This window comes from Lithobates pipiens, unplaced genomic scaffold (assembly GCF_037356315.1).
Source record: "Lithobates pipiens isolate NorthernLeopardFrog02 unplaced genomic scaffold, aLitPip1_a1.2 Scaffold_10, whole genome shotgun sequence".
NCBI lineage: Eukaryota > Metazoa > Chordata > Amphibia > Anura > Ranidae > Lithobates > Lithobates pipiens.
This window is the reverse complement of record NW_027507686.1, coordinates 167,500,954-167,522,546: the sequence shown is the minus strand read 5'-3', so window position 1 is coordinate 167,522,546 and position 21,593 is coordinate 167,500,954. Positions and strand designations below refer to the sequence as shown.

Sequence of the window (21,593 nt, the reverse complement as noted above, 5' to 3'; positions counted from 1 at the left end):
ATGAAGCAAAGCCTCCTGGACTTGTACCCAAGTGGAACGAAGACCACAGAGATGCTCCTCTAACGCAGGAATACTCTGCGGAACAAACGAGTCAGGCAACATGGAAGGTTGGAAACCATAATTCTCCATAAATGGAGACAATCGGGAGGCAGAATTCAAGGCACTGTTGTGAGCAAACTCTGCCCAAGGTAATGGGTCAGACCAGTTGTTATGATGGTCAGAAATATAGCAACGTAGGAATTGCTCCAAGGACTGATTGGCTCGTTCTTTGCCCCATTCGACTGCTGGTGATACGCAGAAGAGAATGCAAGCTGGATTCCCAACTGTGCACAAAAGGCTCGCCAGAACCGGGAGACAAACTGACTGCCCCTATCCGAGACAATCACCTTGGGTAGCCCATGTAAGCGAAAGATCTCCCGAGCAAAAATGGAAGCCAGTTCCTTAGAGGTGGGCAACTTCTTAAGTGGAATACAATGATACATCTTTGAGAACTGGTCAACCAACATAAGGATAATAGTGTTGCCTTGGGAGTTAGGCAATTCCACAATGAAATCCATAGGCAGGTGAGTCCAGGGCCTCTCTCCATTGGGTATGGGTTGTAGGAGGCCCACTGGAAGGTGTCATGGAGTCTTACTCTGAGCACACACGGGACAGGCAGCTACGAAGGCAGTAACATCAGTCCGTAGAACAGGCCACCAGAATTGTTGGGAGAAGGCCCAAATGAGTTGATTCTTCCCAGGATGGCCAGCTGCCTTGGGAGAATGGTAAGTCTGGAGCACTGCAGTAAGGAGACTCTCTGGGACAAAGCAGCGGTCACAAGGTTTATCAGGAGGAGCATGGACCTGAGCAGCAAGAATTTTGTCACCCAAAGGAGAAGACTGGTGCGAACCGTAGCCAAGATACGATCAGGAGGAATCATAGGAACCGGAAACCGACTCCGACTTGGAAGTGGAGGAAAATTGTCGTGACAAGGCATCAGCCCTTACATTCTTAGTACGTGGTAAGAATGAGACAATGTAATTAAAGCTTGACAAGAAAAGAGCCCATCATGCCCTTCTGGGAGAGAGTCGCTTAGCCTCAGACAAGAATGTAAGATTCTTATGGTCAGTAAGAATAAGAACGGGCACAGTGGTACCTTCAAGGAGATGTCTCCATTCTTTCAGGGCTAAAATGATCGCCAACAGCTCTCTGTCACCAATCTCATAATTGCACTCAGCAGGTGACAATTTCTTGGAAAAGTAGCCACATGGATGCATAGCGCTCTCAGAGTTAGGACGTTGAGACAGAAGGGTGCCAACTCTCGTCTCAGAAGCATCAACTTCTAGGATAAAAGGCAACGTAGGATCAGTATGTGCCAACACAGGAGCAGAAACAAAGGCAGCCTTGAGAGTCTCAAAGGCCTTAATGGACTCCGGAGTCCAACTCTGTGGGTTATCGTCCTTTCTGGTCATATCAGTCAGAGGCTTGACCAGAGACGAGAAGTTATGAATAAACTTCCGATAGTAGTTGGCAAAGCCCAGGAAACGCTGCAGAGGATGTAAACCCACGGGTCGAGGCCACTGTAGGACTGCCGACAGTTTCTCTGGGTCCATCGAAAAACCAGCAGTGGAAATGACATAACCCAGGAATGTAACCTGTTCACGATGGAACTCGCACTTCTCCAGTTTACAATAGAGATTGTTCTCTCTTAGTTTCTGAAGTACACGACAGACATCTGTGTGGTGGCTCTCCAGGCACTTGGAAAATATGAGGATATCATCGAGATAAACCACCACACTCAATTGCAACAAATCTCGGAGGACATCATTAATAAATTCCTGGAAAACTGCCAGGGCATTACAAAGGCCAAAAGGCATTACCAGGTATTCATAATGGCCTGTTCTGGTATTAAACGCAGTCTTCCACTCGTCGCCCTCCTTAATGTGCACGAGATTGTATGCCTCTCTCAGGTCAAGCTTTGTGAAAACAGTTGCTCCCTTGAGGCGGTGAAATAACTCCCTAATCAATGGAATTGGGTAGGCATTCTTAATCGTGACATGATTGAAAACCCTATAATCTATACAAGGTCTCAATTCACCGCTCTTCTTTTTCACAAAGAAGAAACCAGCACCAGCAGGAGATGAGGACTTGCGGATGAAACCTCGAGAAAGTGCGTCAGCAACATACTCCTCCATGGCCTTATCATCCAAGACTGACAAAAGGTAAACCTGGCCACGAGGAGGAATGGCACCAGGTTGAAGGTCAATTGCGCAATCATAAGGCTGGTGTAGAGGCAAACTACCAGCTTGATCTTTATCAAAGACATCGCCAAAATCACGGTACTCCTCCGGCAAGGAGGGGAGTGAAGTGGTGCACAGGACCTTGGATACCTTCAGGAAGCATGTCTCACTGCATTGTGGTGACCAGGAGAGAACCTCAGCACGGAGCCAATCAAAAGAGGGGTTGTGCCTCTGTAACCAAGGATAACCAATAACCAGAGGAAATCTGGGTTTGGAAATAACTTGGAATTAGATTATGTCATGGTGAAGAGCCCCGAAGGCCATGGACAACGGAACCGTCTCATGAGTCACATGGGCAGGCTGTAAAGGTCTCCCGTCAAGAGCCTCAATGGCAAGTGGAGTGTCACGCAGCTGCAGCGGAATCGAGTACTGCGAAACAAATGCAGCATCAATGAATAGGCCTGCAGCCCCAGAGTCCATTAGAGCAGTGGCGGAATTATCAGGGTCGCAACAGTCGCAGTTGCGACTGGGCCCTGGAATTCCATCACTGTGGGGGGGCCCCGGCGTGGTTGCTATCCACAGGGCTGTGAGTGGAGAGCGTGTCTCATGTAAACAGCAGCACAGAGACACCGGGACTTGGGAGTGAAGTTTCGTCCGCTCTCGCAAAGCACACAGCTGATCCTGCTCCCCCTTCGGCCCCCCCCCCTCCCCTCCTCTCCTCTCCTCTCCTCTCTCCTGTGTTCTCTGCGGGAAATGTGAGCTTGTTCGCTTCACACCTGAATGCCCGCAGAGAGCAGAGATCACAGGAGAGAGGAGAGGAGAGGAGGGGAGGGGGGGGCCGAAGGGGGAGCAGGATCAGCTGTGTGCTTTGCGAGAGCGGACGAAACTTCACTCCCAAGTCCCGGTGTCTCTGTGCTGCTGTTTACATGAGACACGCTCTCCACTCACAGCCATGCTGACCCCTCTCCAGTGTGTGTGTGTAGACTCAGGAAGATCCCGCCGTCCATCAACATCATAGAGCTGCTGATCGCTGCCTCCCCCCAGGTGGGGGGGGGGGTACAGAGATCTGCTGGGGGCCAAGGTGCACAGCAGAGTCCAGCAAGGTACAGAGAAACCTCTTTAAGGGGGGTGACTGTCTAGGGACCCTAAAGTAAGGGGGGGTATCTGGGGATCCTGATGTCCAGTACCACCGCCACCCCTCCTCCAGTACCACCACCCCCGTGCCACCCACCTCCAGGACCACCACCCCCGTGCCACCCACCTCCAGTACCACCGCCACCCCCTCTCCAGTACCACCACCATGCCACCCACCTCCAGTACCACCGCCACCCCTCTCCAGGACCACCATGCCTCTCTAGTACCACCACCCACCTCCAGAACCACCATGCCGCTCCAGTACCACCGCCACCCCTCTCCAGTACCGCCACCCCTCTCCAGGACCACCATGCCTCTCCAGTACCACCACCCACCTCCAGAACCACGCCGCTCCAGTACCATCGCCACCCACCTCCAGTACCACCGCCACCCCTCTCCAGGACCACCATGCCTCTCTAGTACCACCACCCACCTCCAGAACCACCATGCCGCTCCAGTACCATTGCCACCCACCTCCAGTACCACCGCCACCCCTCTCCAGTACCGCCACCCCTCTCCAGGACCACCATGCCTCTCCAGTACCACCACCCACCTCCAGAACCACCATGCCGCTCCAGTACCATCGCCACCCACCTCCAGTACCACCGCCACCCCTCTCCAGTACCGCCACCCCTCTCCAGGACCGCCACCCCTCTCCAGTACCACCACCCCCCCTTCAGTACCACCACTGCCACCCACCTCCAGTCCCACCGCCACCCACCTCCAGTACCACCGCCACCCCTCTCCAGGACCACCATCCCCCTCCAGTACCACCACCACCCCTCTCCGGGACCACTATTCCCTCCAGTACCACTACCACCCACCTCCAGTACCACCACCACCCCTCTCCAGGACCACCATCCCCCTCCAGTACCACCACCGCCACCCACCTCCAGTACCACCACCCCTCTCCACGGCCACCACTGCACTGGTGACACAAGTTCCACTCGGGACACAGGCTGCACAGAAATGTTTTACTTTGTTGTACAGTGGAAAAAAAATATAGTATCAAAATCATGCTTTTCGGGGGGGGGGCCCTTCCTGATTTCTTGCACCGGGGCCCTGAGGTTTCTAGTTACGCCTCTGCATTAGAGCCTGTATCTCGATGGACGACTCAGCCCAAGAAAGGGTGACCAAAACCAGGGGCTTATCCTTCTTGATAACTGGGGACGAAACAACGCCACCTAAGGTCTGTCCATGACAGGACCTCAAGGTTCGGGCGTTCCCTGGACGGGTAAGAGAAGACTTCAAAAAGTGACCTGCCTGGCCACAATAAAGGGACAATCTCTCCCTCCTCCTAAAGGCTCTCTCATCCGCAGAGAGACACGTGAAGCCCAGGTGCATGGGTACATCTTCACCGACCAACTCGGTACCAGGAGGCATGGGAGGTGAGGGAGGCATGGGTGGGACTACAAAGCTCGGAGGCAAACATACAGGAGGCTTTCGCAAGCGCTCCTTAAGAGAAAGTCTTTCTCTGAGTCTGGAGTCAATAAGGATGGCAAACGAGATCAAGCTCTCTAGCTCAGTGGGTATATCTCGGGCTGCTATCTCATTCTTGATGGAATCATGAGAAAAAGCAGCCACGAGGGCCTCATTGTTCCTCCAACCATCCTTGATGGAACCATGAGAAAAAGGAGCCACGAGGGCCTCATTCTTCCAAGCAACCTCTGCTGCCAGAGTATGGAATTCAATGGCGTAGTCGGCAACAGTTCTCATACTCTTAGTGTATAAAGTACCTCTGCGCCAACCACCTTGACAAGGGGAATAGAGGGATGCTGCAAACACTGAAGGGAGCTTCACCTGCTCCCTGGGCAATATCGATTAAGTGGTTTTAGTGTTGCGCAAATGGGGGAATACAAGAAAGGAGGGGCGATTGATTGATTGATTGATTGATTGATATCTGTGCTTTTTCCACTTGGCATGTCACATGGGATTGTGCTTATGTGATTATTCTCACTGTACACTTTTAGTCATATATTTTGGACTATCACCTTAAGTTATATACTCATTTATTGTCAGCATATTTTATTGCAGTTTTGCACAGCACCCACGATTTGTATGTCTATTGTTTCAGGCATTCATCCATTACTGTGAGTTTTTTGTATGGCACTCTATCAGAATCTATATTTGATTGCCACTCTCTAACATTTATTTTAGTTTAGCACGTACCGAACAAGGATTTGTGCACACCCAGACACATATAATTTTACACTAGCACTTTTTGACCTTTACCCTTTTATCCTTTACCTGCATACTCATCTGTTCCCCTTCCCCCTCCCTGCCCTTTCTTCCCCTTCCCCTTTTTCTTTTCTCCTTCCCTCTCTTTCTCCCCCTTCCCCCCCCCCTCCCTCTCCCCTCCTTTCTTGTATTCCCCCATTTGCGCAACACTAAAACCACTTAATCGAGTTCTCATACTCTGTTTGATGGACATGAGGCACTTGGCAGCAAAAGCAGAGCGTGCAGGAACGTCAAAAACCCTTTTAAAGGAGGCCACAAACTGAGGGTAACTCAAGACAATAGGTTTTTGCGTCTCCCATAGAGGGTTAGCCCAGGCCAAGGCTCTCTCAAAACCTACTTTGCTTCTGTCCGTGGGAAACGCCTGGGGCAGCATTTCAAAATATCTCAACCTGATTGAGAAACCCTCTGCATTGAACTGGATCGCCCCCAAATCGCTGGGGAAGCGGAGCAGAACCAGACATACCCCTTATAGAGGTAATACTCGCAGCAGCAGGGACGGCCTATGACTCAGGTTGTACCGGAGCAGCCACCGTGGGGGATTCCAGGTGAGCCGTGCGATTTAGGAGCGTTTGTAACGGCAAGGCAAACTGCGGTGATCTTGCTCATCCAATCTGGAAAAAATATTACCAACAAGTGGATTGACTGTATCTTCTGAATTCATAGCCTTTGCGTACTGTCAGAAACCATGAAACAGACTGAGACAGAAGTACAATCAAATAACACTTGTTTATTAATAAAAATAAAAAGGTAAATAGAGTCCTGTAGCCAGATCGGGTAGTCAGCCAGTCCAAAGTTCATTAACCAGATCGGGTAATCAGCCAGGCCAGAAGTCAGGGATCCAAGGAGAGCAACCGCAAGCAGGATAAGAAGCCAGCTGGGATGTCAGCAAGCCAGTCTTGAAACAAACAGCAGGAGATGGTTCCCTGTGATGTGACCAACGCGAAGGCAAATGAAAAAGTGAATAGGAAGGCTTTAAATAGGCAGGTCAGATGAGCATCATCGGGAACAGCTGGTAACTGTGGAAAGAGAAGAGAGCTGGCAATTAGCCGACAGCTGAGCGGTTAGCCCAGAGGAGGAAGGGCTAAGCCAGCCCTGACAACGCGCTTGGCTGCATTTGACGGGCACAGTGGCTGCATATGATGGGGACAGGCACAAGTGGCTGCATTTGATTGGCACAAGTGGCTGCATGTGATTGGCACAAGTGGCTGCATATGATGGGCACAGTGGCTGCATATGATGGGCACAGGGGACAGGCACAAGTGGCTACATATGATGGGCACAAGTGGGTGCATTTGATTGGCACAAGTGGCTGCATTTGATTGGCACAAGTGGCTGCATATGATGGGCACAAGTGGCTGCATTTGACGGGCACAAATGGCTGCATATGACAGGCACAAGTGGCTAAATATCCATCAGAGTCACAATAAATATGACGCGTTTCAGCAATAGCCTTAGTCGTTGCTAGTTTGAAAGCAATATGGCAAAATATATATATACACTCACATACACATATGCAAACACCATCTCTACATAATTGGCCAATCAGGTTATAGTCACAGAAAATTAACATATTTAATTGATACCACCAATTATCCAAGTGCTTAGTGACTACACCTGTTTTTAGCCAGCATTAGAAGAGGGAGAAGAAACAAAGGCAATATAAAAAAAGTTATTTTGTTGAGCCAAAAAGAAGTGTGTAGAAAAAATGCTACACAAGATATCAGGACCTTATTGCTCCAAGGGAGAAATGCATTTCTTAGAAGAAAGTGATAATGCAGACTCATGTGCAAGTAAAATACTTTGTGGTAGCAAAAAAAAAGAGGGGGATTCACTTTATGGCAGGATCAGAAAAAGGGGGAATTAAATTTATGGCAGATCAAAAAAGAGGGATTTAATTGATGGTAGGATCAAAAAAGGAGGGGGATTAAATTAATGGCAGGATCAAAAAAAAAAGGGAGGATTAAAGGCAGGATTACATTTATGGCAGGATCAAAGGGAGGATTACATTTATGGCAGGATCAAAAAAGGAGGGATGAAATTTATGGCACAATCAAAAAAGGAGGGATGCAATTTATGGCAGGATCAAAAAAGAGGGATGCAATTTATGGCAGGATCAAAAAAGGAGGGATGCAATTTATGGCAGGCTCAAAAAAGAGGGATGCAATTTATAGCAGGATCAAAAAAGAGGGATTAAAAATGGCGCCCACAAGAAAAGTAGAAATCCGCCCATCACAAATTTTTCATATTTTCCAGCACTGCCCTTAAATCCGCAGTGCCCATAAACCCGCCCACAAGAAATGTAAAAATCCACCCATCACAAAGTTTTATTGTCCGCCCATCACAAAGTTTTTTATTTTTTTGGTGAACTGGCCAGCTAATTCCGCCCACAAAGTGTAGAAAACCGCCCCTCATGCACATGAAGTCGCTGTGGAGCGCGGTGGAGAGCGAGGCACAATCTGAGAGAAAAGAAAAAATCTTCCCGACTCTTCTGCGCCTGCGCCCGTCTCGCCGTAAGAACAGCTGATGTTAAAATCAGCGGTTCTGCTGTTACGTACAGTGCATGCATTGCGCATCCGCAGTTCAACTGGGCACTATCCGACGGAGGGCACTTCTCAACAGAACACCGGCGATTCTGGCCCCTCCCTCCTGCCTAATGCCCCAAGGAAACCCGAGCCAAGCTGCTGCTCCATGTCCATTTAGACACAGAGCCGTGGCTCTGCCCTGCCCCCTCTCCTCATTGGCTCACTGACTTTTATTGACAGCGGAAGCCAGTGGTGCCCACTGCTGTGTCTTAGCCAATCAGGAGGGAGAGTCCCGGACAGCCGAGGCATTCGTGCAACATCGCTAGATCAAGAAGGAGCTCAGGTAAGTATTAGGGGGGCTGCTACACCAGGTTTTTTATCTTAATGCAAAGAATGCATTAAGATAAAAAACCTTCTGCCTTTAGAACCACTAACTTTATACAACAAGTTTCAGGCTTCTGGCCCCTCTCTATTGAATCAAGAGCAACTTAAGATGATACATGTGTTTGTATTTCACAATAGTGTGAAGGGAAACCAAGAATGAATCCCTTAGACTAGTTAACAGAGGTAACACACTAGAATACAGAATTTTATTTGAATAAAAGTTGTTATTTTCAGTCCAGTGAGCTTTGACTTTACAGTCACATGACTAAAGATACTTATCAAGTACATACAATTTCTAAGCACTATGATTGCTCACAAAATGCATATATAATTTAACCACTTAACAACCGTCCCATAGCCGAATGATGGCTACAGGGCGGTTGCTTAACTCTGGGAGGGCGTACAGTGGCGTCCTCCCAGAATCCCGATCTCGTGCGCCCCTTGGGGCACGCACCAGAGAACATCCATGACCACTGGGTCCACAGGACCTGGCGCATCACAGATCACGGTAAACGGGCATTCATCGCGGCTGTTTACCACGTGAATGCTCTGTCAAATGACAGAGCAATCACTTGTAAACAAACCGGCATCATGTCATGATGCCGGTTCCTCCCTCCCCTCTCTGTACCAATTGGTACAGTGTGAGAGGGGAGAGATCGGTGGCAGCATAGCTGTGGGCTAGATCTGTAGTGCCCACAGCGCTGCTCCGTAACAATTGACACTTCAATACCCTGCCAATATTCTGCAATACCCTGCCATACCCTGCCAATACTCTGCAATACCCAGCCAATACTCTGCCATACCCTGACATACCTTGCAATACTCTGCCATACCCTCTATACACTGCAATAATCTGCCATACCCAGCAATACCCTGCAATACCCTGCCATACCCTGCAATACCCTACCATACTCTGCCAATACCCTGCCATACCCTGCAATACCCTGCCATACCCTGCAATACCCTACCATACTCTGCCATACCCTCCATACCCTGCAATACCCTGCCATACCCATCAATACCCTGCCATACCCTGGCAATACTCTGCCATACCCAGCAATACTCTGCCATACCCAGCAATACCCTGCCATACCCAGCCATACCCTGCAATACCCAGCCATACTCGGTGATACCCTGCAATACCCAGCCATACTGGGTGATACCCTGCAATGCCCAGCCATACTCTGCAATACTCGGTGGTACCCAGCCATACTTGGCCATGCTCAGCCATGCACAGCCATGCTCAGCCATACTCGGCTGTACTCAGCCTCTGTATGTGGCCAGGCTGTGGAAGTCTCACACATGTGGTATCGCCCTACTCAGGAGGAGTAGGAGAATCAATTTTGGGGTGTCATTTTTGGTATGTACATGCTATGTGTTGGAAATATTGTATAAATGGACAACTTTGTGTTAAAAAAGAAAATGCATTTTAATCACTTCCAGCCCGCGGCCGTCATATGACATCCTTGAATTTGTGTGGGGATATCTCAGTGATGCTTGCAGCTACAGGCATCATTCAGATATCAGCTTTTTCAGACGGCGATTCCCTACACCATAAGAATGATCATAGCGGTTGTTCTACTGCTTGATCGTTCTTACAGGAGGCAAGAGGGGACATCCCCTCCCTCCCGCCACCCTCTGGTGCTTCTACCGACTCACTGCTACGATCGAAGCCAGGATAGTTTTTTTTATTTCAGGCTTCTCAGTAAGTCCCGCCCACATATGAAAACGGTGTTCAAACGACACGTGTGAGGTATCGCTGAAAACGTTAGAGCGAGAGCAATAATTTTGGCCCCAGACCTCCTCTGTAACTCAAAACATGTAACAAGTAAAAAAAATTGAATGCGTCACCTATGGGGATTTTTAAGTAGCGAAGTTTGGCGCCATTCCACGAGCGTGTGCAGTTTTGAAGGGTGACATGTTGGGTATCTATTTACTCGGCGTAACTTCATCTTTCACATTATGCAAAAAGATTGGGTTAACTTTACTGTTTTTTTTTTTTAAAGCACAAAACTGTTTTTTTCCCCCAAAAAAACGCATTAGAAAAATTGCTGTGCAAATACCGTGCCAGATAAAAATTTGCAACGACCACCATTGTATTCTATAGGGTCTTTGCTAAAAAAAATATATATATAATGTTTTGGGATTCTATGTAATTTTCCAGCAAAGAAATGATGATTTTTACATGTAGGAGAGAAATGTCAGAATTGGCCTGGGTGCTCCAGAACGCCTGACGGTGCTCCCTGCATGTTGGGCCTCTGTATGTGGCCAGGCTGTGTAAAAGTCTCACACATGTGGTATCGCCATACTCGGGAGTAATAGCAGAATGTGTTTTGGGGTGTAATTTGTGGTATGCATATGCTGTGTGTGTAAAATAACCTACACACAATAACTGCAAGTGCACATAGAAAACAATTTTCTATGTGCTCTGTTCCCACTGCAATGCAACCCCAGAGGTGCAGTGCAGTGCAGTGAGCTGCAGTAATGAAGGACTCACCACTCCAGGTGGATTGATTAGTGTATGATAGGAATATCCAATCAAGTGTTAACACAGGCCCACCTCTGTGGGTATATGGGTAAAAGAAGAAATGGCTGCACATCAATTGAAATCCAAAATGTAGTTTATTGATCCCCAGGATGACATCAAAGGACACAAACACACAAGTCTTGTAGTACAGTATTACTTTGATGTCATCTTGGTGACAACATTTTGGATTTCAATCGATGTGCAATAATTTCTTCTTTTACTCAGTGAGCTGCAGTAAATGGAAGACATATAGGATTTTACCACAGTGCACAGGTGGGCATGCATGTCACTGCACAGCAGCACAGTGCCCCATATTGCTTTGTGGAGACATAAATAAAGTGTCACTTTGTGTGCTTCAAATAAAGTTTAAAAAATAACTAAAGTAAACACTGAAATGTAATGAAAAAGGAATCTCACCGCAGAATAACTGCCACTGAAAATGTAAAAAAAAAAAAAGCTTTTAGATTTCGGGCAGTTTAACTGAGCCCTTAGTCATTAGCCACAAAATAGGAGGCTATGCACTGAAGTATATTTTGTTGGTGGTGGGGCTGTTTTTATAGTGTTAAGAGTGCCTCTAGTGGCTGCTCCTGAATTGTACAAAACTTTATTTCAGGTACTTTTTTATTTAGAGGAAAAATTTATGGCACGAGAGTATATTAGTATATTAGTATAAAATAATTGTTTAGATAAACTATTGTATACATCAAGGATCTCCAACCACCGAGCCGCAGACCACTACCAGGCCATAGCGTCTCTGCAGCCAGGCCGCAGCGGGCGGCATAAAATTGCAAGACTGCAAGGCAAGAGGGCGGGTGAGAAAGCCCGGTGGATCAGAGATGCAGGCGGGCGGGCGGATGAGAGAAGCAGGCTGGCGAGCAGAGATTACATCATCTCTCTCCGCCCGCCTAGCATCAACGCTCTTCTGTCCTCATAGCGTGCAGAATTTTGGAGGTGCAGCGGGGAGCAGAGAGATGGCATCATATCTCACCGCCCACCCCACATCACCGATCTCCTGCCCTCACTCAAGAACGATCAGTACCAGAAATGCAGTGACAATCTACATCTGGTGGTACTGGCAGGTGATGTGGCAAGTGGCATTCCTCATCTGGTGGCAGGCAGTGTGGCAAGTGGCATTCCTCATCTGGTGGCAGGCAGCGTTGCAAGTGGCATTCCTCAACTGGTGGCAGGCAGCATGGCAAGTGGCATTCCTCATCTGGTGGCAAGCAGCGTGGCAAGTGGCATTCCTTCTCTGGTGGCATTATTAATGATAGTGTTTTCAAGGTTTATGTTTATCAGCCTTGATAATAGCTGCCCATACACAGTTTTCTTCTAGTGTTGACTTTGTTAACTTATACTCTGCTTTAGCCTGCTATGTTGCCCATCCACCAGTTGGACTCCTTATGGATGTCCGGATAGTGTAGGACTTCTTTTGTCCCACAATGGAGAAGAAAGAAAACCAATTATACCTTCACCTCATTTCTTATTGTGGAACTTTAGTCAGAAAAATAAGTACTACTAGATCACTTTAGGCTGCCCTCTTTTGCAGGTATGGCTATGTAAAACATTAAAAATAAGCGCCTATACTGTTTAAAATTCAGTAATACACTGTGTCACCCTGCTCTGCACATGCTCAGTTGCTCTCCATTTTTAGGCACTGCTGAGTTTGCAGAAGACATCTGCTGACAGGCTTGAGATAAGTGAAAATTTAATTTGCAAAGTGAAAATGTACCTTGCACAATACTCCATTGGTAAATCAACCCCATTGTGCAGAGTTGTATATAATGTCATTGGCAACAACTTTCAGAAAAGTGTGCCTTTATTTTTATTGTTTCTAAGCCACGAACAACAGTAGCAAGCATGTTAAAATAATGCAAGTAAATTCTAGTATTATCTTTATGAAGCTATTATCCTGATTAGGATACATATGCCCCCAGTTTTAAAACCAGCCAATCAAGAATTTGCACTGTTGTTTATTGCCTGTACAGATACCAAGTGTTGTCACAAACTGTTAGAACTGCAGGTTCAGGACAATTGGCATTTCAGTTTACTGGGTGCTTTTCTCTTGAAACATTTCTCTTGAAAGATTTCTTATCTCTCTTTGGAATTATGATAGCAGTTCTTCATTACAATAACAAATGTGGGCATCTTTTTATGTTGAACTGCACTGTTATGATGCGGGTAGGGTTAAAGCGGGAGTCCGCCGGGAGTCCGCCGGGACTCCGCGTTTTTTTTTTTTTTTTAAGCCAGCAGCTACAAATACTGCAGCTGCTGACTTTTAAAATAGTGACACTTACCTGTCCAGCGCGCCCGCGATGTCGGCACCCGAAGCCGATCTCTAGATCGTCTCTCGGGTCCTGCCGCCGCCATCTTGGGTATGGGAATCAGGAAATTGAGCCTTTCGGCTTCATTTCCCGGTTCCCTACTGCGCATGCGCGAGTCGCGCTGCGCAATAAGGACGGTCCCCGCTGCCTCTGGGATCTGTGTGTTTCCCAGCAGGCAGCGGGGCACTTGCGGAAAGGGGCGGGCACTTGCGGAAAGGGGCGTAATCTACGCCCCTTTCCGCAGAGAGCTATCCCGGAAGTGGGTGCAGATACCTGTACTCTACAGGTATCTGCACCCCCCTCCCCCCTGAAAGGTGCCAATTGTGGCGCCGGAGGGGGGGAGGGTTCCGATGAGCGGAAGGTCCACTTTAGGGTGGACCTCCCACACTTATTTTTTGTTAATGCAGTCTGACTTCATTCCAGTGAAAAAACAAAACTAAACTTTAATTGGCAGATATACAAAGCCACTGGGTAAGTGACTTGAATCCATTGCCCGCTCATGTTAGTTCTTTGGGAGAAATAACTTTTAATAATCTTAAGAGACTGACATGGTAATGATAGCTCTATTTGTATTACCTTTTTCAGCATTAGCATGTTATAAATTACTTGGTTGTGAAGATATGCTTGTTAACCTGAGCAGATTAGGTTACTAGCTAATTGCTGTAGCTGTCTTGTACCTGGTGAAGATTGTCAGCATACTGTGTGTGCTTTTGTCGACTCTTGTAGGCTGCTTCTCGATTTCTCTCTCTCTTTTTTAATTTGCCAATTTCTGCTGTCAAGTCCTGATGAAATAATACACATTAACAAAAATTACCTGTTAGGCCTTCTTGGAATGGTTTTCTCTATAAATACTTTCATACAGGTAAAACATCATAGTCACCTATCCCTGACACAGAAGTTAATCTATACTCACATAAAAGAGGAACCTATCGTAGTGTTTCCTTGTGGTGCGGCAGCAAAAGGACAAAAATCTGGCATGCGCTAACTCCAGTATACAGAGAGAGAGTACAGCTCGCAACTCCTCCTCCCAACTCTATCTCCTCTCTGCCAGTATCTATACTACTGTCAGCAATACAGCATGTAGTCTGGGCCACCCAGCCACGTCCTGCCAACTGATGACCTCATCAGTTGCTAAGGACTGGTTGGGCAGGAAGCACAGCTTTCTGTATTGCCAGGTACCGCAGAGGGGAAAAGAGCCAAGAGGAGGAGTTGTGGGCTGTGCTCTCTCTTTCTATACTGGAGTAAGAAACACTACCTTAGACTTCTGGGGAAATCTAATATGCTGTCTGACTATGACCGGAAAAAGATAAAGTCAAATGAATGACTGGAGGCATCAAAAAGAGACTCAGCCACCACAGAACAGGTTTGCAAAGCAGGAAAATAAAGCAGCTGGCAAATATGCAGAGCCCGCAAAGATCAGACAGTATAGGATGTGATTACAGCCTCCCCAAATTGTTGGGTGGGTGGACACAGCTCACAACTTCTCACAGCTCTTTCTCACTCCTCCTGTAGTGATAAGATGGATGGGAGCTTTTATGTTAGAAGGGGACATTTGGAGAGGGGAGGAGGAATATATTTTGTGCTGGGGTGGGGATATTTTCTAGGAGAGGGGGGTTGGGCGGGGGGGATTTCTGCTAAGAGAGGGGATTTGGGGGGTAGTGTGCAAGAACAGGGGATATGTGGGGGGGGGTGGGAGTTTGCATTGTGCTAAAAGAGGAGGTTCGGAGGGAATTTGTGATAGGAGAGGGGATTTGAGGGGGGGATTTGTGTTAGGAGAATGGATTTGGGGGAGGGGGATTTGTGCTATAAGAGGCAATTCGTGCTAGGAGAGGCTATTGGGCTGGGAGGTTGTTCTAGAAGAGGTGATGGGGGGTGTGCTAGGAGTGGCAATTGGGGGGTATTTGTGGTAGGGGAGGGCATTTGGGGGGGATTTGTGCTAGGAAAAGGGATTAGTGGGGGGCGATTTGTGCTAGGAAAGGGGATGGGGGTGGATTTGTGCTAATAGGGAGAAGGATTTACAAACTGCATCAGGCCGTTAGGGCTTGCAACACGTGCAAAATCACACAAAAAATGTGCTGCCTTTTGCATTTTTTTTGGGCACCACCAAATAGCTAGCAAATGTGTGTGCATTCACTATAGGGGTGTTGAATTTAATTGCAGCATCTATGCATCATGATTCGGCATCAATGCTGCAACCAAAATAATAGATTTTTGGATGACGTCATCCGCGCCGTGCCCTGCCACTCCAAACGGACCCAAAATGAGCCGTCGGCGTTAGCCGCGAAAGCAGCCAGAAAGCGCTGTGCCCTGCCTCTGCAAACTGGAGCCAAAGTGAACTGTGGGCGCTAACCGCTCCCCTTTCCTGCCTCCTGCTGATGCCATCCTCAGCTGCCTGGCCTCGCTGTGTGTTGAGCTGGCTGCTACAGGAGAGGAGACATGTGGAGCAAGTGTCCCCGCCTCCCGGTCTCCAGAGAGTCCTCCTCCTAGGCTTACTGTCACACAGGCTGCTGCAGAAGACCTCAGCCAATGTCCCGTGCTTGTCCTCCTCACAACAGGCTGCTGTGGGCAGCGGGAAACCAGTGCACACTCTGTCTTCATCATCATTAGGTACTTAAGTCATGCACTAAGCCCTTGTACACACGGTCGGACATTCCGATCACCAAATCCGTCGGATAATTTTCGACGGATTTAGTCCGGAACTGGTGTTGCATTCACGTGGTCGGACAAAGTTGTCGGAATTTCCAGTCGACAAGAACGCAGTGACGTAAACCACGTACGATGGGACTAGAAAAGGAAAGTTCAGCACCACGTGTGGCACCCTTTGGGGTCCTTCTGCTGATCTCGTGTTTATCGCGTGTTAGTAGAAGTTTGGTTAGAGATGATTCACGCTTTTCAGATTTGTGCTTCAGATCGTTACTGCTCTTCAGTTTGTGCTTGTGGGTGCGTATCTGATAATCAGTGCATGTAGTCAGTTCGCATTTGTTGGTCATTGCGGACTATATCTTGGTATAATACGCTTCGATCCTCAGTGCTTATTGTCCGCTCGTTTCTGGTTTTCAGTTCGTTCTTTCAGGCCTTGCTTTATATCGGTGCTTTCTGTTGTCCGTTCTGACCAGCCGACCGTTTTGAAGCCATGTTTCGTGTACATACTCGTCGTGGAGTTCGTGCTGTGCAGGGGCTTGGCGTTGGGCTTTTAGCTTTGACACAAGCCCAGTCCACGAACAGGGAGAGGAGGACTTCATGGAGCAAGAATTGGTTGCTCCAGCGTGACCAATTCCCACACATGCCTTTGCTTCGTGAGATCCGGTAGAATAATCCTGATGACTTCAGGAATTATCTCCGGATGACGGACCCCATTTTTCACCGTCTACTGGCTTTGCTGTCCCCTTATATCAGTAGGCATGATACCTGCATGCGGCAAGCCATCACTCCGGAGCAGAAGCTAGTTGCCACGTTGCGGTACTTGGCAAAGTCTTCAGGACCTGAAGTTCTCGACAGGCATCTCCCCCCAGGCTCTGGGAATCATTATTCCAGAGACCTGTTCTGTCATCATACAGGTCCTGCAGAAGGACTATATTAAGGTAAGATTTCTCCTTTAACATCACATTCGGGTATTTAATGTTTGCTAATGTATTGTATTTATTTCCTCATTCCCTAATTACCATGATTGCATTATAGAAGAAGCAAAACATAGGGAAGGGGCGTATACATGGATTACTCTAACCATGGAACAGCCATACATCCCCTAATGGAATTAAGGACTATCTTGATACCCAGAGATATACAGCATATATAATAAAAGATAATATTTATTGAAAAAAAGAAATTAAATTTAACATTTAAAAAGGACACAATTGTTGACAGACAGCATATTACATAGTTGCACAATTAGATAGTGCCCGGCCTTCTGCGGTAAGGAAGTGCAGGGTACAGTAACTGTTATCCAAGTTGATCGTATATTTCAACTAGTTTCGTGACTTTTTGTCGCTTCTTCAGGAAAATAAATCTTGGTACAGATCTATAATTAAATGCATAATGTCAACATTATTAATATAATACAATAAACATCACAAGAAGAGTATTTTTTATATATAAATTTTGTGCATATAAACACCTTTAGTATTGCAGAGCATGCGGCCTGTCTCCGGGAGCTCCAAAAAGTGGACCAAAAATAGAGCATGGGTGGCTCCCACCATCTGGGGTTTACCACCCACGGGGCGGACACGGGGGGTTAGATACTAAGCCAACTAAAAAGGAAAAAATAAAAAATTATAATAGTAATAATGATGGTGGTACCATCATTCTAGTTATATAAATTAGTCAGAGTACTATAGATAAGCAGTTGGTATACCCACATGATCGAGCTGGTATCTACGTTAACCACAGGCAGTGTAGTGAAGGAGTTTGTTTGCAACGTAGTGGTGTATAAATACCCTGATCAAGGTCCTCAGTGTCAAAGATGTACACCGGCTCAATCAGGTCTGACCTCCGTTGTATTCCTGATAGGACAGATACGGTCAGCACCTTCCTTATGGAACAGGATCAAACCACCTGGCCATTCAATAACTTTATACTACAACTCTTAGATTTCATCCTCAATAAAAATTTCTTTATTTTTTAGGGATCAGATTTACTTCCAAACCCAGGGTGTAGCAATGGGGACGTCTTGCGCACCGTCCTACGTGAACTTGTATTTGGGGGGCTGGGAGCGATCAATCTTTGGCAACGAATCTTTACAACCTTACATCGATTGTATACTTTGTTGGCACAGATTTATAGACGATATTTTCATCATTTGGACGGGTACTGTTCAGGACCTTGAGAATTTTGTCAAGACCCACTTACCATCCAAAAAACATAGCCTTTCTGGACCTAAATATTATCAAAGATGACTCCGGTGGATTGACTACCAATCTCTACCGGAAATCAACGGCAGGAAATACATTGCTACATGCCACAAGCTCACATCCCCGCCCCCTAGTGCGTAGCATACCCTACGCCCAATACCTAAGAATAAGACGGAACTGTACCACACACCAGGATTTCTTAACCCAAGCTGGAGTCTTACGTAAACGCTTACTGAGTCGAGGTTACACATGGTCTAACCTAAGATAAGCCTTTAACAAGGCCTGTAACCGTACAGGAGAATCCTTACTATATGGCCCCCCTAGACCTGACCATCCCTCCACAGTTAAAATTATCACAAAATACTCAATGCATCACAATATACTTAGAAAGATATTGTCAGATCATTGGCACCTTTTATCGGACCACCACACCTTAGGGAAATACGTTAAACCGACCCCGGAATTGGTTTTTAGAAGGGCTACAACTCTAGGAGACAAATTGACTAGAAGCCACTATAGAGCAACCACACAAAAATCGGAAGGTCCGCGTGGAACTTTCCAGTGTGGGGATTGCCCCAAATGTCCCTGGATCTTGGAAGGAACTACCTTTAATCTCCCTAATGGAGAATGTTTTACCTCACCCTTCTACGCCAATTGTGGCACCAAAGGCGTAGTTTACCTGATGGTCTGTGCCTGCAAGGCTTTCTATGTGGGAAAGACCATAAGGGAACTACGCCAGAGGATGGGCGATCACCTTTACTATTCCTCCGGTGGTAAACTAACTGTGGTGGGCCGCCATATTGACATCCACCACCGATACTAACCCGAGGTGGTAAAGTTTTTCGTCCTAGAAGTGGTCCCTGAGGATAAACGTGGAGGTGATTGGGATAGAGAAATCCTAAGACGTGAAACTTACTGGATAGAACGCCTAGACGCCCTAGTACCCCCTGGATTGAATGAAACAAAGACTTATAAATATTTTCTTAAATTATGAAATCAGTTCAAATCTTGTCCTTCTCCCTCCCTTTTTTCCTGATCCCTCTTTCTTTCTCCTTTCCCTCCCCCTTTCCCCCCTCCTTTGTTCCCCCTCTTCTCTGCCTTTTTCCCCCTTATTCTTTTCCGGGGTTTTCCTTTTTCCCCCTCTTTCTCCCCCCTCTTTGTGCTCTTTTCCTCCTTTCCCCTTTTACTAGACTCCTCTTGGTCTTACTTCTCCATCTTTGCATTTACCCATTGGAGCCCTGTTATCTGTATATGTTAATATTTCTGTTTTCTACTACATCTTATATTTGTAGAAAAACACTTTTTTCAAGACTCTATACAGATACTATTGCAGTGGCTCCGTGACAGAGCAGGCTACCCGCCGGAACCGATTGACGAGGCAATAGATGGCAACAGAGACTTCAGAGTACATATAGACGCTACAGGTACCATAGCTTTGGACATGGCTTTTAATCACATCTGGCATCCTGTAGGGCATTCCTCTTGGGTTAACCACAATTCCTATTGACCAATACAATTCGTATCTGTCCTATCAGGAATACAACGGAGGTCAGATATGACTGAGCCGGTGTACATCTTTGACACTGAGGACCTTGATCAGGGGATTTATACACCACTACGTTGCAAACAAACTCCTTCACTACACTGCCTGTGGTTAATGTAGATACCAGCTCGATCATGTGGGTATACCAACTGCTTATCTATAGTACTCTGACTAATTTATATAACTAGAATGATTGATGGTACCACCATTATTATTACTATTATCATTTTTTATTTTTTCCTTTTTAGTTGGCTTAGTCTATCTAACCCCCCGTGTCTCCCCCTGAAGGTGGTAAACCCCAGATGGTGGGAGCCACCCGTGCTCTATTTTTGGTCCACTTTTTGGAGCTCCCAGAGACAGGCTGCATGCTCTGCAATACTAAAGGTGTTTATATGCACAACATTTACAGTGGTGTGAAAAAGTGTTTGCCCCCTTCCTCATTTCCTGTTCCTTTGCATGTTTGTCACACTTAAGTGTTTCGGAACATCAAACCAATTTAAACAATAGTCAAGGACAACACAAGTAAACACAAAATGCAATTTGTAAATTAAGGTGTTTATTATTAAAGGTGAAAAAAAATCCAAACCATCATGGCCCTGTGTGAAAAAGTGATTGCCCCCCTTGTTAAAACATACTATAACTGTGGTTGTCCACACCTGAGTTCAATTTCTCTAGCCACACCCAGGCCTGATTATTGCCACACCTGTTCACAATCAAGGCATCATTTAAATAGGAGCTGCTTGACACAGTAAGGTCCACCAGAAGATCCTTAAAAGCTACACATCATGCCGAGAACCAAAGAAAATCAGGAACAATTGAGAAAGAAAGTAATTGAGATCTATCAGTCTGGAAAGGGTTATAAAGCCATTTCCAAAGCTTTGGGAATCCAGCGAACCACAGTGAGAGCCATTATCCACAAATGGCGAAGACATGGAACAGTGGTGAACCTTCCCAGGAGTGGCCGGCCACCCAAAATTACCCCAAGAGCGCAGAGACGACTCATCCAAGAGGTCACAAAAGACCCCACAACAACGTCCAAGGAACTGCAGGCCTCACTTGCCTCAGTTAAGGTCAGCGTTCATGCCTCCACCATCAGGAAAAGACTGGGCAAAAATGGCATGCATGGCAGAGTTCCAAGGAGAAAACCACTGCTGAGCAAAAAGAACATCAAAGCTCGTCTCAATTTCTCCACAACACATCTTGATGATCCCCAAGACTTTTGGGACAACATTCTGTGGACCGATGAGACAAAAGTGGAACTCTTTGGAAGGTGTGTGTCCAAGTATATCTGGCGTAGAAGGAACACTGCATTTCATAAAAAGAACATTATACCAACAGTAAAATATGGTGGTGGTAGTAGTGTGATGGTCTGGGGCTGTTTTGCTGCTTCAGGACCTGGAAGACTTGCCGTGATAAAAGGAACTATGAATTCTGCTGTCTACCAAGAGATCCTGAAGGAGAATGTCCGACCATCTGTTCGTGTACTCAAGCTGAAACGAACTTGGGTTCTGCAGCAGGACAATGATCCTAAACACACCAGCAAGTCCACCACCGAATGGCTGAAGAAAAACAAAATGAAGACTTTGGAGTGGCCTAGCCAAAGTCCTGACCTGAATCCTATTGAGATGTTGTGGTATGACCTTAAAAAGGCTGTTCATGCTCGAAAACCCTCTAATGTAACTGAATTAGGACAATTCTGCAAAGATGAGTGGGCCAAAATTCCTCCAGGACGCTGTGAAAGCCTCATTGCACGTTATCGCAAACGCTTGGTTGCAGTTGTTGCTGCTAAGGGTGGCCCAACCAGTTATTAGGTTTAGGGGGCAATCACTTTTTCACACAGGGCCATAATGGTTTGGAT

General features: G+C 46.8%; 1 protein-coding gene across 1 annotated transcript in view; it reads right to left on the bottom strand.

Annotated features, from left to right (window-relative positions):
* The window catches only part of BATF2 (basic leucine zipper ATF-like transcription factor 2), a 68,634-nt gene that overhangs the window by 10,904 nt on the left and 36,137 nt on the right, over positions 1-21,593 (bottom strand). The window contains exon 2 of the mRNA XM_077459481.1: positions 14,023-14,127. Within this exon, the coding sequence (XP_077315607.1) occupies positions 14,023-14,127 (105 nt within the window). The remainder of the gene's footprint in view (positions 1-14,022; positions 14,128-21,593) is intronic.